The sequence below is a fragment of the Trichomonas vaginalis genome, chromosome III (assembly GCF_026262505.1).
Source record: "Trichomonas vaginalis G3 chromosome III, whole genome shotgun sequence".
NCBI classification, from domain to species: Eukaryota; Parabasalia; order Trichomonadida; family Trichomonadidae; genus Trichomonas; species Trichomonas vaginalis.
The window spans coordinates 3415861-3430720 of NC_067205.1; the positions used below are offsets into that span (position 1 = coordinate 3415861).

Consider the following 14860-nt stretch of genomic DNA (forward strand, 5'->3'; position numbering starts at 1 on the left):
CTCACATAAAGTGTGCTATCGGTATTCGCATATTCATCAGCATATTTTGCATAACATGAATTTATTTTATCTTCTATATTTTTTAATGCAGCCTGTAGAGAAGATGAGAGGTCAACTTGTATTAGCTCAATTTCTTCCCACATTTTTCGTTGCCCTTCAGATGTATAATCTATATGAAACCTTACAATAAATGGAAAACTTTTATCTTCTACAGACACAAACTTTATTCTTCGAAAGCCAATAGCTTTTGTGACAGATGGGTCTCTTAACCATCTTAATGGGTAGTCAAAACGATAGCCTTCATGCTTTATAGTATCTAAGTCAAACTTTTGACCGACATTAGTAAAAAGTTCATCTAATGGTTTAGTTGTAGCAACTCTAGAATTTTCTTTTTCTATTGGAAGCATATTTTATCTATAATAAAAATGTCAAATGAAACAGCGTCTATGCGAGAAATACAACACAACCGACAACTCATTATGCAAGCTCTAAATAAGAACACAACAAACTTTTCAAACTATTCTAAGATATCTGAGTCATTGAAAGGGGGTGACTTAAAACTGACATTAAACCCTATAACAGATGAGTTTCTATTTCAAGACAATAAGAACAATACTGTCTGTATAAATCCAACAAAAGGAACTTTAAACGAGAAACCTATAAATGAACTTCTTTTGAAAGCAGATGTTAACAACAAAGCTGACAAAGAATATGTAGACGATGCAATAGCAAAAGAAGAAGAAAGAGCTAACAATGCTTATGCAACAAAAGAACATACTCATCCTGAACTAGCAGACAAAACATATGTTGACAATAAAATGTCAAGTGAAGTGACAAGAGCTGAAAACAAATATTCTAAAAAGACTCATATACATTATATTAACCAAATACCAAGTCTTAAGGAAACATTAGAGACAAAAGCAGATAAGACTCATACACATTCTATATCTGATATTACAAACTTACAAGAAACCTTAAACAGGAAAAGTGACGTTGGACATACACATACATCTTCTGAAATAACAGACTTAAACGTTAGCCTTGAAAATAAAGCAGATAAAACATATGTCAATGAAATATACCAAAGTTTGATAGGAACAAAAAATATTGAAACTATTGTTGGTGACTTTTCTTTCAATGAAGAAAATAAATATTTTAGATGGCAGTTTGTACAGTCCTTAGAAAATGGTACACGGTATAAACTCATTCCGAAAAATAACAATGAAATGTATGTAAGCTATAAAAAGAATGATGGTACACAAGTTAAAGTTCCATTAGACAACAACTGCTACTTAAACTTATATGGAGACGAACAAAAGAAATATTTAAGAGTTTATGAAATGGCAGATATGACATTGCCTGACCCAGCTCCAGCACCACATTATTATGACTATGGAGATGACGACAGAACACCACATGTAGATGAACAAAAGCTAACATTATATTTAGATTATTATAGATATAAAAGATATAATGCAATAGAAAAAACGAGAATAGTATATTATTATACAGATGACAGAAATAAATATTATAGTCAAGACTTCACTTACCCTGAAAACATAAGATTATATTATTAAAAATATTCTGACACAAACCAGAAGAAACCTGAAATAGTTGCACTATATTTTAAGTTCAAAAGAGACAATCCTATAATATCTCATATGTTTGATTTAATGAACCCAGTAGGTTCTATTTATACATCTATGGATGCAAGAGGTCCTCAAGTAATGTTTGGTGTTGGTGCATGGGAACAAATAGTCGACAGGTTTTTGTATTGTGCAAACTCTTCAAAGGAAACAGGTGGAAGTAAAACGATTTCAGGTGAAAATTTACCTGCACACAGTCATTACATAGATTTAAGTACATCTCAAGCAGGTTGGCATAAGCATAGATATTGGGATTGGTCAGGAATGACAAAAGGTAAAGGATATGATGTTAAAGACGACGTTAAGTTTGCTATAAATTGTTACTGGAGTGACACTCAGGGAGAAGGAAACCATACACATTTCGTTTCAGGATATACGCAAACAACGGGACAAAGTAAAGAATACATGCCACCTTACATGACAGTTTACGCATGGTATAGAATTGCTTAGTCGTCATTTTCAACTTCTTTAGCATATTCGTCAGGAGTTGTCTTATATTTGTTAGGAACTGTCTTTGAAAGTATACCACCTTGAACTTTGACAAGTTTGAAACGAGGTCTGACAATAGTAGTTTTATCTTCTGCTTGCAGTGTGTACATTTTGCCATGTTTGCCTAAAACTTCATAATATTCTCTTGTATACTTTCTTCTATTTTTACGAACACGAATGTGAGTACCTGTCGGGTTCCCATTGTTGTCATAGTCAATAGTATTTTCATATGGGTCGCGTTTAGGTATTTCTATTTTTACTTTGTCACCTTTCTGAAGTTTGAAGCCCGGCATTCTTTCTTGTTTGTCTCTTTTGACTAAATTATTAAATATATAGTCTTTCTCTAAGTCAGGGTTGTTTTTCATTTCTTCGGGGGAGTGGTTTCCCAAACCTTTTTGTTTACGGCTATTGTAAATATTTAAAACTTGTCTCATCTTTGCCATGGAGAAGTGTCTATATTTGTCGTCATATGACATTTCATTTGCTTCACCACCTTGTGATTGGTTTAAGTCTCTTAACATTTTTATACAACCGTCAATGACACCAAGAGCAGAATGGTTTTGGTCGACAATGAAATATTGGTTTACATTTTTTGAACGCAGATAGTTTTTAATATCATCTGATTTGAAAGAACTTTCACAGTCAGATGTCAGTTTTGTTGGATGGTATTTGTCAACGAATATTGTCAAAGCTGCTAAGATATCTAAAATAGCTTTGGACTGTAATGGTATGGCTTCACAGTATCTTGTGTTTTGACCAACAAATATTAACCAGTATGGTGGTCCATCTTCTCTATACCTCGGAATGTTTTCCAAGATATCCATAAACCAAGCATTTGGTGTTGAACTAAAGATTTTTATCATGAGTGCTTTCTTTGTCGCTTTAGAAACATAGGGGTCCTTGTTCGGATTCGTCATTTTTTACCCTATAAGAAATGGGTTTATTTGGCGCATTAGCAGGAGTCGCATCTAGATTTTTACCCGCAGTGGGAACAATAGCCAGAGGTGTATTTGGAGTTGGAAGGAAGATTTTGAGTACATTAGGTATACTGAAAGAGAAAGCACAACCTATTATACAAACTATACAGAAAGGTTGGGATGTAGCACGAGATGCAACAAATCTTATTCCAAATCCTGAAACAAGAGGAAAAGTTCAAGGATGGATGGACAATGTAGGAAGACAAGCAGGAAACTATTATAACAAAGCAAATGACTACTATAACCAAGCAGGACACTATATGGACCAAGGTGAAAGATTCTTTAACAGAGGATATAACCATGCACAACAGTGGGTAAACAATAACCAACCTCAACCGCCTCAAACGTGGGGAATGTAAAGTTTTTTATTGAAATGAAATGAACAATGCAGCATTGAGACAAATGAGTTCAAGATGGATTTGTCGGCTTCCAGCATTTAAACCGATACCATATAGTCAGGCTCTGCATGTGAAACTGAATGATATTATTAAAGGAACCATCCCACCTCCACAACAACAACCAGTTGAAAACAAACCAAACTAAAATTTTTTACTGAGATGAAATGACCGAAGAAGTTGAAACGGTAGATTTGACACCACAAACAAAAAGTTCAGAACCATTGTCAAAACCTGTCAAAGAACTTACAGATGAAGAGAAAAATTCAATAATAGAAAGTGCCAGGTCTGGAAATACAAACCCTAACTATAAAGTCACTTTTCATAGAAATGGAACGGCTAGTATCTCAAAAAGAAACAGACTCTCACAAATAAAATATTGAAGTCTGAAGGAGCTTTCGAGACAACAGATGGAAAAGTTTACTTCACTGACCAACAGTTCATTATAGAACATCTCATTGACTTAGAGTCGAAATATTCTAAACTTTACAACAAACACAAAAAGTTGAAAGGAAAACAAAAACAAATGGCATATGATATTTATGAAGATGTTGACGACACAACTGTTCCTGCAAGTGAAGTAAAGTCAGAGGAACCGAAAAGTGACGAAAAACGATAGAAGAAGAAAAACCAAAAACTGAAGATAAACCAAAACCAAAGTTTAGTTTCCAAACTAAACCAAGTCAACCTTCATTAGCTGGTATGGGTTGGCGTCAAAGACTTATGGCAGCAGGCGGTTATGTAAAATAAAGAAAAAAATTTTTATTTTATAAAAATGCCCCATATAGAATGGACAGAAAGTCTGCTAGAATAAAAGCAGAGTTACAAAGATATGGTTGGAGAGTTTCGAAGAATTTTAAATATAGGAAGGGAAGACCCATAAAAGTCTATGACAAATTGTCTGGTCTTCGCTACGAAATGGATTTGGAAACAGCACGTGCCAATTATCCAAACAGACTAGAGAGGTTAGAAGAAGAACGTCTTATGGACATGCCTTTCGATGTTAGTGAACCTCAAGTTGAAGGAAACTTGTTTGTTAGATGAGAAATATGAAATTCACTGTTGTGAGTCATTTGAAGTCAGAAACAAAAAGACAAAAAGAGTTTTAAGCGAATGGGAGCGAAATGACGGATATGCTATTATGAAGATGGGTGGAAAACACTATCTTAAACATGTTGTCATTGCAACTCATTTTATACTGAATCCTAACAATTTACCTTTTGTAGACCATATAAACCATATAAGAAACGACAATAGACTTGAAAACTTACGTTGGGTCACTCGTTCTGAAAACAATAAGAACAAAGGCAAATTTGGAGATATTGTATTCGAATTTGTCGACGAACTAGAAGATGAAACAATTGAAATTACAGACTATGGCAAGCATACGTTTGAGTTTTACTACTATAGCGAAGAACAAGACTCTTTCTACTTTTATACCGGCGTAAACTATAGGAAATTACAAGTATATTTTACTAAGGCGGGCTATGCTTATGTAAACACTAGAGATACAGATGGAAAATACGTTCAAATACTTCTTAACAAATCCAAGAAGCTATATGGCATACCATTTTAAAACAATATATTTTTACATATATTAAATGCTTCAGGTTGAAAAACAAAGAACAAAAGTAGCAGATACAAAACCGTTAGACTATATCTTTACAAATGCTGGTAGGACTATTTCAGATGAAGAAATTTCATCCCGAGCATACAGGTTTGACTATCCAATTCGTTGGCTTCAAAGTCCTTCAGATGCAAAGGCAATAGCATTTAGAAGAGTTTTGTTTTCAAATAGAACTAACGCATTTATGTTCGCAGTATATTTTCATGGGCAGTATAAAGGTTCTGATGGTCTAATAGACAAATTTGACGAAATGAGAATCTTTACAGTTCGTTCAGACGAAAGTCTTGAGAAAACTCTAAATGACTTTCAAACTCAAATGAACAAATATTATTGGGAATTTCAAGAAAAATACGACTCTTTACTAAATGGAACATACTATCTGAAACTAGAATATGACAAGATGAACTCCACCGTTTCATTTCAAAAGATTGAAATTAACCCTCCAAGAGATACAGAGTTTTTATTTTGGGAAGTAGACAAACGTTCTTGGGCACAATTTCTTCGGTTACTAAACCAGAACGAACCATTACCACCAGATGGTCCATTTAAATTTATACTTCCACCAGCAGATTTGATGGTTTATAGAAACGTGTTTGACCTCAAAATGTTATGTGTCATGCAAGTTTCAGTTCAAGCAACAATAGTTTTCTATGTATTGGTAAGGACCTTTATGACTTTGCTTCTAAATTCTACGAACCACCTAGTAACAGTTTCTCTGACTTTCAAGTTTGGTTCACAACAAATGGTGTGCAACATATTATTCCATTGTACTATGACTTTTATCTCGAATTGTCTTTCATATATAACTACGGAAAAGTGCTGAAAAAGTATTGAATGTGAAGATATTAGAAAATAACATTTTTTCTAACATCGTAGAAAACTCATGAAAACAATTTATTTTTGACACTTTCACAAAAAACATAAAAAAGTGAGTTAAAATGAGATGTTTACTGAACTGGCTGAATGTCGCCTTCTGAGGTTATGTAGAACGGCTGACCCGAGAAGTGGAACAGTGCTCTGAGAATTTGTATAATTCGTGGAATTGGACTCTCTCTGTTTGGAAGTTGTATCCATGGGCGCTTTGCAAAGAACTTGAGAAGAGCTTCTTTCTTTGCTTGCTTTATGTCGTCGAAAGGAGTGCCTTCTGGTACCTCAATTTGAATTCCAGTCGAAATCTCGAGAGTCAAGGCAGCCCTTCCCGTTATCCAACCGTTAACAAGCTTGCCTTTTACATTCTGCCTGAGGAAGTCTTTAACAAGCTCGTTAAGTTCAATGAGGTAAATTGCCTCGTCAAGTCTTTCTTGCATTCCAAGTTCTTCCATCCGACAGGAAAATATTTTCCCGACAAAGTGAAAAATTTTTCCTTCCGACAGGAAGAACTCTTCCAGTTGTCCGTCCGTAAACCATTCAAATTTTCGAAAATTGAGAACTTTTTGGTCGAACTTCAGAAAATGTTTTTCCTTCCGACAGAAAAAGTTCTTCCTTCCGACAGGAAAAATTTTTCCTTCCGACAGGACACAAACGGATGACTGACGTTCCTCTTCCTGAATGCCTTCCAAAGCCAGAAGAACCGAAAGCTGCAGAACCACAACAGTCTCCTCAGCAACCTCAGTTCCAGCAAGTACCTCCGAATTACTACCAATTTCCACCTCAAGGTTACTACCCACCACAAGGCTTCCCGAACTACCCTCCTCAGCCTATGCCTTACTTCCCCAACCCTTGGTTGTTCCAGCAAGCTCCACCCCAGCAATTCCAATTCCAATCTCAATCGAAGAGAGACCAAGACTTCGAAGAAGGTCTGAACCGCTTACGCAAAGAAGTATGCTACAGCTCCAATTGAGAAGAAAGTTGTTTCCCGACCAAAAAATAATGTTTTAGGGTAGATGTTAGATCTAACCCGATATCTACCCTCATTTCTACCCTCATGAATTTCCTTAGACAGAAAAAATAAAGTTAGTTTTATTTTATTTATTTTTTTATTTTGTATGTAAGAAAGTATGTCAGTCGAAGCAAAAACGTTCACGAACAAATCTAATGGCGAAACATTCACAAAAGGCACTTATAACGGTATTGAAGTCTTACGTAGAGACAAGGATAGTTACATTAATGCAACAAAGATGGCAAGAGAAGCGGGAAGGTTAAACCATTAACAGATTTCTCAATAGTGTTAAAATGCAGGAAATTCTTGAGTTTTGGTTGAAAGAATACGGTCGAGCCAAAAGTGGCTCAACCTCAAAACAAGCATTTTATGAGCTTACTAAGGGTGTTATAAAATGAATTCAAAGGTATTTACATACATCCTGACTCGTTCATTTTGTTGCTGAATGGTGCTCTGTAAAGTATGCATTTTATGTCAAAGATATTATGGACTCCATAGACAAGAAAGTTCATGAGAAGTTAGATGAAGAAGAACTCGAAGATACAGTAGAGAATGCAAAACCTTTGTTTGAAGAAGAAGTTAGAAAAATGCGCGAAAAACAATTAGAACATGAACGTGAGATATGTTATGGTTATAGAGATTCTCCATACGAACTAGACCAATGGGAACAAGAAGATTTAAAGAGAGAATTTAGAGAATATGAACTTGCTAAGATAGCATTAGAAGCTGCAGAAAAGAAGTTAAAAGTTTGGGGTCGTTTTGTACAAAAATATTGTGAGTAAATGAACCATTTATTTTTATTGAATTCAGCAAAAATAATGTTTAGGGTAGATGGTTAGATCTAACCCGATATCTACCCTCATTTCTAACCCGATTTCTACCCTCATGAATTTTCATGAATTTCCTTAAGATAGAAAAAATAAAGTTAGTTTTATTTTTATTTATTTTTTTATTTTGTATAAAAGATATGATTTCAACAATCGGCACAACAACAATTCAAACAACAGCACCAAACTCGTTAGTCATGAATCCAACATCTATGTTAGTAGAGATGAAAAGCTTCATTCCTTCTTCATTTACTTTCGAAACAGAAATACAAAGAATAAAGCAAGAACTTTTAACAAGTAATTTAGACTGTACCGCACAGGATGAAGAAAATGAAGAATATCTTTATGACATGCAGGACATTATTGACCATTTACCCAAATTGCCTGAAATCCAACAACAAAAGCTCACTATTCCTGAATTCGATGAAATAGAAGTGAAACCAACTGACTCAGTAGAAATAAAGAAGTTCATACGTAAAGTAAACTATGAGTTTCTAGGATATCATTGCAACCATAAGGTTATGGACAAAGATTGCGATATGGTATATAAGAATGTTTCTGACATATATAAATCTGAAGAATTTAAGACCTACGACAACTTTGTTTCATTAGTTGCAAAATGTGTATGGCAGATAAGAGATAAAGATAGAAGAGGTAAAGTATGGAATGAACAGATAAAACCAGCAGCTTTTGAGTTAAAGAAAACCATTGACGCCTTGGTTGTTCTAGCTGGTTTTATTTCAATGTATAACGCAAAAATGAATCCGCAATGTTCTAAATGTAAAGCAGCAATGAGGAAATATAACTACTCCGTCAAAGAGATAGAACGTATGAGAAACGACTATGCAGACTTAAAGAAAGAAGCAGAGAAGCCGGTAGAAAATAAAATGGACATGCTGTCATTTCTGAACAAAAACTATCCAACTGCTGACGATTTCCTTCTATCTGACGTCAAGAAGAAGTATAAAGAAACCTTCGGCATTGTTAAAATTTTTGATATCCTCAGCGAAGAAATAGAAGCTACAAAACTGTTTAGAATCTCACGAATTCATAACGTTTACCATGTAAAACGTTTATAAAATAACTGGGGTAGAAATCGGGTTAGAAATCGGGTTAGATCTAACCATCTACCCTAAAATATATTTTTATTGAATTCGTGAGATTCTGAGTAAAATGACATAGGGCATGTGTCAAACCGTTGAGTTTTCACAAAATTCCAAAAATGCTGTGGAAAGTTCGTTAAAAAAGTGAATGTTCCCGACGGTTTCAAACCGCCGTACTGTTGTAAACAGAAATTTATCAAAAGTGACACATCAGAAAAGCTAAAATATTGAATTTTTGGAACTTTTGATAGAGCACGTTTTTAAATATTAATTAAAGTAAATGTATATTTAGTAAAGATTCTTTTTAATAAAAAAGTAAAATTTTGAAGAAGAACACAAAATCTTCTGAAAAATAATATCACATAAACTCATATTATTTTCTAATATATAACTATTTTATATAAAAATCAAATTCAATGATCTTAAAAGCGAAGGATAAACCTCAAAATTTACGAATATAATGAGTGGGAATATAATGCTTATCTATCATAAAACCATATGAAATATCAATTTTTGCTTTACGCCTAATTTTGACGACAATTAGCAAAAATGTTAAATGTTAACACTCAGTCCATTTGAATATGAAAAATAAAATTGACTTTGATTAAATGTTTTTATTTATCATGCAATTCTTCTTGCGACCAAAGATTTGAATAAAATTTCAAAAAATAAGATAGCTTAAAAAATAATATACGGTAGTGTTTTACTAATAGATGAATAGTATATAAATTCTATTAAAATGGATTTGATCCAAAAAAATATAAAACCAAAAATAATTGTTATAATTTAAATGAAGAAGTAATTTAAAACGATTTTATTTATGATCAAATTTTATATATTTTTTTGGATCAAATCCATTTTAATAGAATTTATATACTATTCATCTATTAGTAAACACTACCGTATATTATTTTTTAAGCTATCTTATTTTTTGAACTTTTATTCAAATCTTTGGTCGCAAGAAGAATTGCATGATAAATAAAACATTTAATCAAAGTCAATTTTATTTTTCATATTCAAATGGACTGAGTGTTAACATTTAACATTTTTTGCTAATTGTCGTCAAAAATTAGGCGTAAAGCAAAAATTGATATTTCATATGGTTTTATGATAGATAAGCATTATATTCCCACTCATTATATTCGTAAATTTTGAGGTTTATCCTTCGCTTTTAAGATCATTGAATTTGATTTTTATATAAAATAGTTATATATTAGAAAATAATATGAGTTTATGTGATATTATTTTTCAGAAGATTTCATTCTATATGCCTATGAAAAGTACTCTCAAAACTAACTTTTTCCTAATTATAATTAAATCTAGAATATTGTATTATGCTTAGTATTATTTCATTTTTCTCATTCAATTTAGAATTTACAAATGTCAAAAAATTGAGAGCTGTCACTTTTGATGAATTTCTGTTTATTACAGTACTTTACATGAAGATAGTTTACAATGTCAACTAAATATCATGTACGATAGAAGTTTACATTTTGTAAAGTAGAACGATAGAATTTCCTGATGTCAGTCAGGACCCATCCTGATGTCAGTCAGGACGCGAACCGACGTCAGTCAGGACCCATCCTGATGTCAGTCAGGATGCGAACCGACGTTAGTCAGTAAATTTTATCGTCCAACTTTACAAATGTAAACTTCTATCGTTCCAGTACCATATTTTCTTCGCTAGGGTCTAACACCAAATAGACACTTTGTACTTGCAAATTCAATGCTCTCTCAATTTTTTTGCAGAAAAGGAAAAAACCTGAATACCATCGGGACTCGAACCGAGGTCCTCGACACTTATGACAAGGGAGTCCATACCACTGAGCTATGAGCCGCTTACATATTTTTAGTAAAATATCATATATATGTTATATATGACACTTTTCATGCAATGAAGGTTATGTTGAAAATGACCAAACTTCATGAAAATCATGAATTTTTAACATTTCCTTAAGACAGAAAAAATAAAGTTAGTTTTTTATAAAATATTTTTTTATCCGGAATATAAAGACAGATATGTCAACAACAGAGAACACAACAACAGTTATAGTCCATGAAGCCATTAATGAAGAATATCAATACATACAGTATAACAAACAGTTACGTCTCATTCGTTCAGTCAAAGACGACATGTACCAGATGCAAAGTATAATGAACGCTCTTCGTTCTACAAAGCAAGCATATCATTGGTTTGAAAACCAACAGACAAAAGAACTTTTAGAAGAATTTCCTCATATGATTGCTTCCCTCGGAAAACCGAGAGAAGAGATTCCGTACGAAAATCGCAAGAATTTGGCACCTGGTTTGAAAGGTTATTATATTCATAGACTTTTAGTAAACGCTGTAGCAATGTGGGCTTCACCTCGTTATGCTTGTTATATTTTCATGATGTTAGATGAACTATATAAAGCAGAACGTGGAGAGATGGAAAACAAGCTTGAAGCAAAAAACAAAAGCATTCAGAAAAGAATACCACGTTCGGTACCAAAAGGTAAGGAAAAGAGTTATAAGTATATGATTTACACTGAAGAGTTGGAGAAAGAAGAAGACAGAGATATGGTTATGTTGCATTTAGTCAGAAGAAACAACAAAAGCTTTTACGACCTTGCTAAGATTTACAAATCTGACAGAAATTGGTTCTATCGCGAAAACTTACCGATTTCAATGACCCCAAATGAAGATGTGAAACAAATAGTTCAAGATACGTTACCTCAAACACACTATGATATTAAAGATTGTACAATACTTACATTCAAAGAAGACTTAACATTACTGAAAGAAAAGATAACAGAGTATTTTGACAACTTCAAACAAGTATGGTAGATGAACAGTTAGATTTTTCAAGCTTGACTTTTTACAATTTGAACTTTGTTTGCGTAGATATGAATTCTGAAAGAAGTATGAGGGTCTTGTATGACTTTGTACTTCTCCCATAGTTCATGTCTGTCAAACTTACCTGCCATGGACTCTTTGATAAGTTCCATGAAATCGTCTTCGGACAATCCGGGGAAAAGTATTATGTCAGTAAGTATTCTTTTAACATCCTTACTTAAACTCTTTGCTGTCTGTACACATATTACGACTGAGATGTTAAAGTGCCTGAGCTTCTTAAGAATTCGACACATATCTTGTTCTCTGTTCTTTAACAAAGGATGAGAGGCGAAATCATCTAAGATAAGAAGACATCTATGAGGGTACGTTTTCCAATCGTAAGATTGCAATTTCTTCGAAATGTATTCTATCTCTTTCTGTTTGTTTCTGAAGTGGTGTTTGTCTAATATTCTCTGCATTTCCTCATTAGGTTCTTTAAACTTAGAATTTATATACTCATTTATAGCATTATACTTCAAAACTCTTCTTTGGTACTTCTTTATCCAATCTAACAACTCAGTATCCTTTATACATACTAACTTAGACTTCTTTATAATATCTTTGAACGAATTGACGGTTTGGTCAAATTGACCAGAAGTACTACAAATGACTACTAACTCATAGAATGGGTTCTTCTCATCTAGTTCTTGTTGTTGTGCAGCCATTTTAAGATAAGTGAAAGTCTTACCAGACCCAGGTGGTGCAATTAGACCTGTTATACCATTCTGAGCAAATAAGAACTTGTCATGTATAGGCTTTATCTGAGCATTTTCTAAACTTCCTCTTGTCTTGTTAAAACATTCTCAAATTTCTTGTCAATGTCAGCAAACTTTTTTTCTAACATATTTTTAGAAAAATTAAAATTTTTATCTTTTAGAAAATGTCTAGCGATTTCGCTATCTATATTCGAGACAAACTTTTTGACAGCAAAACATCTGTCGACCATAAAATCTTACATAGTGTAAACAAGAAAGGTGAATTTGTTCTAAAGTTCTGTTTCTGGAATATGACAAGAACCATAAAACATTACAAAGAGCAGTCTTAAAATTTGTCAATGACAGACTTGTTGACAGAGATGACGCCGATTGGAAAGATGAAGTCCAACAAAAATTCTTAGAATGCAAAGAAGACACATGCGCTGTTCTTGAAGATGAAATAGAAAACAGAATAGATGAGCTATTAAAGGACAAAGAACTTTTACATAAATATGGTTCTGAGAAATTTAACGTCTCACCACCAGAAAAGAAGAAGAAAGAAAAGAAAGTAGAAGAAGAGAAGAAAGAACCAGAGCCAATTCCAGAGAAAAAGAAATTTGACATGTAAAAATAAAATTTTATTTTTAGAATATTTCTGGGTCAATGTCAATGTTCTCTTCCTCTTTAGGAGCAAACACTGGCTTAGACTCTAATAGCTTTTTACCCAATTTACCTTGAACTTCTACAACTTTAGACTCATAATATTCATAGTCGTCTGTCTTCTTTGGTTCATAAGGTATAACAAGTTTGTATGCTTTGCCTTCTTTAAGGTTTGAGAACCTTCTGTCAAAACTTTCTTTGACTGTTAACAAACCTTCTATGTCTAAGTCTTCAAATTTCGCACCATTTTTAGTCACAATAGCAAACTTAACTGGTTCGATGTTCCAAACTTTGCTGAATGAAGACTTTTCAAAATGGTAGAAGTAAACATTCAAATATGTGAATGGGTCTAGTTCTTCTTTAAGTCCTGACATTTACTTGTTTACTGAAATATATTTCGTCATCTTTTCTATCGGATAAAAAAATATTTTTTTTTTAAAATTTACTCAGAAAAATTTTTCTTTGTATATACACCATTCTGTACGTCTAAAAGACTTTTGACATTTGCCAAGAATGTACGTTTAGAAGCTGCCATATAACCATATTCTTGACAATATTGTTTATATTCATCATATAAAGACTTTTCATCTAAACACTCAAAGTCGCTTTCTTCTATGAACAGTTCATAAACACTCTTGTTTGCTTCTAACAATGTTTGTCTCTCTTCGGTATGTGGAATTTGTCTTGGATTGAACTTAGAAATATCTAATGTCATGAAATATGAGAACAAGTGGTTGTAAAAGTCAGATGTCAAAGTTTCTGCTAAGTCGTCAAAATATTCTGTATCTTGCATATGAGAATCTGACGTTCTGACAACTACATATCTTCTGTCAGAACTTTCTAACTTCATCGGAACAGCATTGTTTGAAACCATAATGAAGTTTGCAACATTTTCACAAACTCTTTGTTCTTTATACTTTCTTTCAACAACTCCAACTTTGTCTGTTATAAGACTCTTCAAAGCATCTGAGTTCAAAACTTTTGTTGTATCTATACTTTGAAGTTCATTGCAAACTATAAGTTTCATATTCTCTATTGAGGAGTTAAACTTGCCACAGATGTTTTCTAAGTTTGTCATATTCGGATTCGAATAACCTTCTAACAGTTTGCACAAAATATCTGTAAAGAAAGTATTCTTACCTGTTCCTTGTTTTCCAATTATAATGAGAGCAGTTTCATTTTTAGCACTTGGATGTTGTAAGATGTTTGCAAACCAACATAAGATATACTCATAAACCTTTTCGTTTCCATTGCATATAATTTCTTTGACATGGTCTAACCAAGCTTCTATAATATTTTCTTTCCATTCTACTTGTTCGTATTTATATCCAGTGAAGATAGAATAGAAGTTTGGAGAAGGTGTATAGAACTTTATACCTCGAACTGAAAAATCTTCTAACTTTGACAATAAGATATCCCAAGCATCTAACATCTTCATGCCAACTTGTACAACTTTTATTTTCTTAAGTTTCTGTCTACATTCTTGTTCAGACACTATTGTTGCTCTTGGTTTGTTAAAGACAACATCCCATTCTTTCATGACATAACATTCTGGGGCAGAGTCAACATAAATGACTAAACGTTTCAAATTCTCGACTGCTTTGTTATAGTCTCTAAATGGACACATATTTCTGAATGCTTGGAAGTCATAAAAATCTGAAACATCTATTCTGTACATTTTTATAAAA

General features: G+C 33.1%; 13 protein-coding genes and 3 pseudogenes across 16 annotated transcripts, besides 3 other annotated features; 10 read left to right on the plus strand and 6 right to left on the minus strand.

Annotated features, from left to right (window-relative positions):
• Positions 1-201: 201 nt before the first annotated feature.
• Positions 202-407, minus strand: TVAGG3_0633730 (uncharacterized protein; the record flags this gene model as incomplete). Its single annotated transcript, XM_051240933.1, has 1 exon — positions 202-407. A coding segment is annotated over one exon (206 nt), but the record flags the coding sequence as incomplete, so codon positions are not given.
• A 72-nt stretch (positions 408-479) lies between these two features.
• Positions 480-1577, plus strand: TVAGG3_0633750 (phage tail repeat-like family; the record flags this gene model as incomplete). The annotated part of the gene is made up of 1 exon (XM_051240934.1): positions 480-1577. One exon carries the CDS (start codon positions 480-482, stop codon positions 1575-1577), a length of 1098 nt encoding a protein of 365 aa, XP_051087521.1.
• Positions 480-14860: part of a mobile genetic element that runs on past the window's edge.
• Positions 2093-2998, minus strand: TVAGG3_0633770 (uncharacterized protein; the record flags this gene model as incomplete). The annotated part of the gene is made up of 1 exon (XM_051240935.1): positions 2093-2998. The coding sequence occupies one exon, from the start codon at positions 2996-2998 to the stop codon at positions 2093-2095; it is 906 nt and encodes a 301-aa protein (XP_051087522.1).
• Positions 3070-3471, plus strand: TVAGG3_0633780 (uncharacterized protein; the record flags this gene model as incomplete). Its single annotated transcript, XM_051240936.1, has 1 exon — positions 3070-3471. The coding sequence occupies one exon, from the start codon at positions 3070-3072 to the stop codon at positions 3469-3471; it is 402 nt and encodes a 133-aa protein (XP_051087523.1).
• TVAGG3_0633790 (uncharacterized protein) lies at positions 3491-3655 on the plus strand (the record flags this gene model as incomplete). The annotated part of the gene is made up of 1 exon (XM_051240937.1): positions 3491-3655. The coding sequence occupies one exon, from the start codon at positions 3491-3493 to the stop codon at positions 3653-3655; it is 165 nt and encodes a 54-aa protein (XP_051087524.1).
• Positions 4508-5083, plus strand: TVAGG3_0633800 (His-Me finger endonucleases family; the record flags this gene model as incomplete). The annotated part of the gene is made up of 1 exon (XM_051240938.1): positions 4508-5083. One exon carries the CDS (start codon positions 4508-4510, stop codon positions 5081-5083), a length of 576 nt encoding a protein of 191 aa, XP_051087525.1.
• On the plus strand, positions 5319-5968 carry TVAGG3_0633810 (annotated as a pseudogene). Its single transcript has one exon. A coding segment is annotated over exon 1 (650 nt).
• TVAGG3_0633820 (uncharacterized protein) lies at positions 6082-6456 on the minus strand (the record flags this gene model as incomplete). The annotated part of the gene is made up of 1 exon (XM_051240939.1): positions 6082-6456. One exon carries the CDS (start codon positions 6454-6456, stop codon positions 6082-6084), a length of 375 nt encoding a protein of 124 aa, XP_051087526.1.
• Positions 6660-6974, plus strand: TVAGG3_0633830 (uncharacterized protein; the record flags this gene model as incomplete). Its single annotated transcript, XM_051240940.1, has 1 exon — positions 6660-6974. One exon carries the CDS (start codon positions 6660-6662, stop codon positions 6972-6974), a length of 315 nt encoding a protein of 104 aa, XP_051087527.1.
• Positions 7499-7795, plus strand: TVAGG3_0633840 (uncharacterized protein; the record flags this gene model as incomplete). Its single annotated transcript, XM_051240941.1, has 1 exon — positions 7499-7795. The coding sequence occupies one exon, from the start codon at positions 7499-7501 to the stop codon at positions 7793-7795; it is 297 nt and encodes a 98-aa protein (XP_051087528.1).
• On the plus strand, positions 7981-8919 carry TVAGG3_0633850 (organellar and viral DNA polymerase type B; the record flags this gene model as incomplete). The annotated part of the gene is made up of 1 exon (XM_001285069.2): positions 7981-8919. The coding sequence occupies one exon, from the start codon at positions 7981-7983 to the stop codon at positions 8917-8919; it is 939 nt and encodes a 312-aa protein (XP_001285070.2).
• Positions 9121-9158: a mobile genetic element.
• Positions 10335-10371: a mobile genetic element.
• On the plus strand, positions 10963-11769 carry TVAGG3_0633880 (KilA, N-terminal/APSES-type HTH, DNA-binding family; the record flags this gene model as incomplete). Its single annotated transcript, XM_051240942.1, has 1 exon — positions 10963-11769. The coding sequence occupies one exon, from the start codon at positions 10963-10965 to the stop codon at positions 11767-11769; it is 807 nt and encodes a 268-aa protein (XP_051087529.1).
• TVAGG3_0633890 lies at positions 11787-12661 on the minus strand (annotated as a pseudogene). Its single transcript has one exon. A coding segment is annotated over exon 1 (875 nt).
• On the plus strand, positions 12698-13140 carry TVAGG3_0633900 (annotated as a pseudogene). The gene has a single exon. A coding segment is annotated over exon 1 (443 nt).
• TVAGG3_0633910 (protein of unknown function, DUF4108 family) lies at positions 13157-13546 on the minus strand (the record flags this gene model as incomplete). Its single annotated transcript, XM_051240943.1, has 1 exon — positions 13157-13546. One exon carries the CDS (start codon positions 13544-13546, stop codon positions 13157-13159), a length of 390 nt encoding a protein of 129 aa, XP_051087530.1.
• On the minus strand, positions 13615-14850 carry TVAGG3_0633920 (uncharacterized protein; the record flags this gene model as incomplete). The annotated part of the gene is made up of 1 exon (XM_051240944.1): positions 13615-14850. One exon carries the CDS (start codon positions 14848-14850, stop codon positions 13615-13617), a length of 1236 nt encoding a protein of 411 aa, XP_051087531.1.